Source organism: Cyprinodon variegatus, unplaced genomic scaffold (assembly GCF_000732505.1).
Source record: "Cyprinodon variegatus isolate N-32 unplaced genomic scaffold, C_variegatus-1.0 Scaffold654, whole genome shotgun sequence".
In the NCBI taxonomy this organism is placed as follows: Eukaryota; Metazoa; Chordata; class Actinopteri; order Cyprinodontiformes; family Cyprinodontidae; genus Cyprinodon; species Cyprinodon variegatus.
Window position 1 is genome coordinate 244793 of NW_015151107.1, and position 5554 is coordinate 250346.

The 5554-nt window shown below is 36.5% G+C and overlaps 1 protein-coding gene across 1 annotated transcript in view; it reads right to left on the reverse strand.

The window, feature by feature from the left end:
* The window catches only part of stk32c (serine/threonine kinase 32C), a 117303-nt gene that overhangs the window by 10789 nt on the left and 100960 nt on the right, over nt 1-5554 (reverse strand). Inside the window, exons 6-8 of the mRNA XM_015393709.1 lie at nt 5146-5235; nt 3849-3952; nt 3615-3731 (exon numbers count right to left, since the gene is read on the reverse strand). Coding sequence (XP_015249195.1) covers nt 3615-3731; nt 3849-3952; nt 5146-5235 — 311 coding nt within the window. The remainder of the gene's footprint in view (nt 1-3614; nt 3732-3848; nt 3953-5145; nt 5236-5554) is intronic.

Sequence of the window (5554 nt, forward strand, 5' to 3'; positions counted from 1 at the left end):
ATATATATATATATATATATATATATATATATATATATATATATATATATATATATATATATATATATATATATATATATATGCGAGTTTTTCAAATTGAATACTGTAAGCCTCCTTAAGAGGTCTGCTCAGTCCTCCTTTCTCATGGACCGTTTTACTGTTGACTCTCCTTTCCAGTTTCTTGTGTGGATTAAGGCGGATATTTGAATTAATTACTTACCTTCCTTCTCTCCATGGTAAATTTTCTGCTTTACTTATTGCTGTTTCACCTGAACGCTAACAGAGATCTGTTCTATAAAATAGTTTGTTTGCTCTTCTGTTGGTCACAGAACATACTGTACTGAACATCTACTTTCCTTTAAAGCTTTCTTCAATAAAATGCAGGAAATTATACTGATATCTGGTTGTGTTGATTTAAGGCGCTACCCTGATCAAAAAAATAAGTAATTCATAAATTTCAAAGTAATTGAGGAATGCAACTGGAGCAGGGAAGTGGAATCTTATTTCCAGGTCAAACATTTGATAACTACAAAAGTGGGAAGGAGACAAAAACTGAGCCACTAATTACCTCTAAAAAAAAATGATTGTAGATGTTTCAAGTAAAAGAGAGATACCTAGTTTCAGAGAGCCTTAATGTTTTTGCATACAGTTTGTATTTTAATGGCATGTAATTTATTTCATCTTCTACTTGCAGCTAAATGCCATCAGAGATAATGGGAAATGGCTTTGGCTGTCATGTTAACTCTCTTCCTGTGCTTTATTTTGTTTCTTTGGTTGCAGGATGATTCACTTTTTCTCCTGCAGGGCCAGTTAGGTCTATCTGGGTGGAATCCAGACACGGTAATCGATCAGCAGCAGAGCGGAAGAGACCATCTTTCTGTCCAGAGCACTCTGTCATAGAGACAGAGTGCACATGGATGCAATGAAGCACTCACACTATAAAACGTTTCATGAAAAAAGCCATGGATAATTTATTTCCATGTATTTACTGGAAGACTTTTATCATGAGAACAAAAAAATGAAATAAAAAGACCAATTTTTTTTTTTTCTGACTCAGAGGATCAGTTATAATGAAATTGTATATTATTAGTTGGATTAAGTTGGATTGTCTTGAGTGATTATTTTTGACATGCTGATATACATGCAGAAGAGAAAAGGGGGTGACGTTTCTGTCATGCATGTTTTGTGTGCTTCCCATCTGTCGCTATTTTCCTTCAATGCTCCGAGGGTCTTGACTCATCCTGCCTCCCTCCAGCGAAGTTCCCCTCAGAAAAAGCATCCTATCTTCTCTCTTAGCACACTTTTTATCTCAGCACATAAGCTCATATCACCTCTATATCTGTGCCCCTTTTAAGCTATAATCGTCCTTCTGAGGAAGCCTCACTAACTTCAGATGCGATGAAAATGGAATTAGCATTCTAAATACTTTAATTGATTCCCTCATTAATAAGAAGTGCAATTAGTTAGAGCAAAAATCCATCAGTCATTAAATTTTGGAGTTACTATGCAAACACCCAGTCCCCTTGAGGCTGGAAAGTTGTTTCCCAGAGTCGGGTTTCTTCAACATCATCAATGCAAAGAACGCTCAACGCCACAACAGCTAATCCAACAATCCAAGGTTAATTACTGACATACTGATTACTGATAATATGCCTCCCTGCAGGAGGTGTTTGCTATTTTTTTCTGTGAAGACAAAAGGTCAGCACTGACTAAAAATAAGATGATGAAATCCTTACTGACACTTCAGTGTATCTGTGAACTCTGCTAAGCTTAGTGTGCGGAAACGAATTTCCAAACCTAATTATATATAAACATTATTCAAGAGTTTATCTTTTTAAAATGAAACATTAATTTGTTTTGTTTTCAACAAATGAACTTACTAACAACATTTAAAAAAGGAGAAAACTGTAGGAATTCACTGCAAATCTTACAACCTCTGAAATTACGGCATTGTAAAAACTAAAGCCTCAACTACTCTAAGTGTACCGCTGAGTCATGTTCTACTAACTGACATATGGTCACCTTTCTATGACACCCTAATTTGGCAAATGATTCTTTCCTGGGGGCCGGTATTTACTCAACAGCTTGAGCTCCTTAATCAAATCCTTTCTGCTAAAAAAAAAGAAATAGATGGATTAAATGTATTTGTTTATTTCCAAGACGGAGAGCCCATGCAGTGTTTGTTGGGGAGCTTTACAGGTACTCATAAAATAAGTACTGCAACTTCATGTTTTTTTTTTTTTTATCCATTTATTTAAGAAAAGATTTGCACAATTTTGTCAAACTTTAAATCAACCATTGCTCAGGTGTAAACTGCTTGAGATTAAGTTGCAAGCTTAAAGGGGAACGCCATTTTTTTTTTACATTGAACCTTGATTTTACGTTATTACATCATGTTCTACTCACCCATATTAGTTTTGTGTCATTTGGAGCTGTTCTGAAGATATTCGGTTTTGTTATATCCAGATAACGTCTTCCTATGGGCAACGAGTTGAAGGCACAAACTAAACTTTTAATAATTTAACATTTATGGTAAGCCAGCATTCATAACATGTAGGCAAATCACTGTCCCCCAGACATCCGCAGTTATATATTTTATATTTATATCTTTGAAAAACAAAGTGGAGTGTGTATGACGTCATCACTGGAGTTGTGACAGGCAGCCCGGGCCACAGGTGGCTACGCTCTACTCCTTCTATTCATTCGGCTAGCTAATCTGAATCATTCAATTCCATTTCGAGAGCGAGATCATCTGTGGTAGTAGCACTAGACATCTTCCAGGCATGTGAGTAAAACTAGCAGCCGTTCAGCGGACAGGATGAATGAATGGTAGCCGGCGCATGCGGATGACCTCATACACACTCCACTTTGTTTTTAAAAGATATAAATATAAAAAACATAACTGCAGATGTCTGGGGGACAGTGATTCGCCTACATATTATGAATGCTGGCGTACCATAAAGAATACATTATGAACAGTTCAGTTTGTACCTTCAAGTCGTTGCCGAAAGGAAGATGTTACTTGGATATAACTTAACCAAATATCTTCAGAACAGCTCTAAATACACAAAACTAATATGATTGAGTAGAACATGATGTAATAACGTAAAATCAAGGGGCCAATGTAAAAAAAAAATGGTGTTCCGCTTTAACTGTTTAAGGCCCTCCATGAAAGCTACATCTCTCTCGGCTAGTGTTTTTCGTCCTTAAATGAGGGAGGATATAGCCACGAATTCAAGATACTCTTCTTGAATCTTACATGATATCTAAACTGAGAATCAAAGCCTTAAATTTAGGTATGCCGAGTAATCTTGGCTTAATAACTCTGTTGGCAAAGCCTTCTAAAGATCTGTCATATTAATCTGGTGGAGGTTACGGAGCATGCAGTTAAATGGGGTTTCAGTGCAAAGACAAAGATCATACATGATATTCTGGCTTCAGCAATCTGATTTGGATCAAACTGTCCCAAATAAGACAAGACATAAAAATGTAAATATAACCATGTTTTCTAAAGTAGCAAGCATGCTTACCTATTTATCTAAGAGTGGAGGGGTAAAAGCAACATGTGAGGTTTTATCAAGAGATAAGATGGAGGGACGGACAGTCTAGCTCACCTTCCTTAAAAGGGCCACCAGATCTTTAGGCCAGGCAGGGCTGTACTGGACGCTCACTGTACTGAAGAGCTGGATAAGAGACTCCACAGAGTTACTAGCATGGATGTCGTAGGGCCTCTGGGATTACCAGAAAGGAAAAAACAAGAAAAACATTGAAGACCAACCTTGAAAGTCAAATATGTTCATTTCTATCAGCTTAAAATACAAATGAAAGGACGGTGGGTTTAGCCTTACCCATCCACGCAGCACTTCAAAGGCTGTTACCCCCAAAGACCACCAGTCGACTTCAAAAGCATAGCCTGTACCTCCACTTATAAACGACTGGAAGATCTCTGGAGCTGAAAGCAATGCAGAAACATTGTGACCGGAGCTGCAAAAGATCCTTGTTACATGTCGAACAAAGAAAAAAAAAAGCTTTCTTTCTGAAACACTCCTTTCAGAAAGACACAAGAGTTTCACACCTTAAATCTACAGTCAGATCTAAAGGTTTCAAATTTGTTTCAGTTTTCAACAGTTTTAGATCTTCTTTTAATCATTTTTGTTAAACACAGAACAATTTTAACTTTTACTATATTAACTCCAGGACCATATCCTGATGATGGCTTCTTGTCCAATTAGAGCTTCTGTTTGAAAACTGACATGTTCTAAGCATTCATAATATCTGAGTAGTTTCCTGATAAACTGTAAGAATCTTCAATATTTTTATGTTTGTGACTCCTTGTTATCACATTTGTTTATGGTCCATGATGCTGGGGAATGCCATCTGTTGCTGGGCAGATTTGGGGGGAGCCCCTTACCTTAAATGAGAATCTACCCTAAACATGAAATCACTTCCCTGCCATAGAATCATACAGCAGATTATTCAGTGGAAACAGCTTTGCAGCCAGCACCTAACATTGATGTTTTTGTCTAAAAGAAGGGACACCTTTGCTGCCATAGTGTGGTAACCAAGCTCTGAGGTGGCGGCATCTGGAAATTGTTGATTATTAAGAAACATTTTAGTACTAATATTCTTAGCACCTGATGGATAATCTGATAAGGTCAAGTTACTTTGAGCTTATTCAGTGCACAGGCCTTCTGAACACCGGCTGTTGTGACTGCTTTGGCTTTCCTGATAACAGTCAATCAACTGAATATGATTACTTAACTGTAAGAGCAAAAACTATTAAAACAAATTTGTGGGAAGAGGCTTTGCAGCATTTGATGCAGGTCCAGCAGATTCTGCAACAGTTTCTTCCCCACTGCCATCAGATTGCTGAACTGTTAAAAAAAACTCTAAATCATGTAACAGACTCTGCATCACACTATAACACGAAACCATGTATATTTAAAGCTCAGAATTTCCATATCAATGTGTTTTTTGCACCATGTTTTTCTCTCCATAACTGTTTACATTTGATCACTACTGTACTTTATGGAATGGAAATGTTCTGATAGCTGTACAAAAGGAAATTTCGTTTTGTATATACTTTGTGTATACATAAGGACAATAAAAGTTGTCTGAGTCTAGGTCTAAGCAGATCAATGTTACCCATGTAGGGCTTGGTTCCAGCCAACGCTGTGGCTCTCTCTCCATCCTTTATTATGGTGGCTATGTTGAAGTCTGTTAGATGAGCATGACCTGGGAAAACAGAAACAAAGACAACAACCCCTAAATGCTTCCTTTGCTGAGAGGAAAGTGGAGTTAAAAATATCAAGTTAATTTTTTTTCCCATCAATATTTAAAAGCGTTACTTACTCATCAGTACATCAGTACACTAAACACACAATGTTATTTTAGCAAAAAATAAAGTCTTATTTCTATAGAAAAGGGACCATTATAGATCTGGAATATAAATAGGGTTTTACAAAAGAAATCAAAAAGGACACGTAAAAAATACTATTTAATAAAAAGTACTACTATACTATACATATATATATATATATATATATATATATAT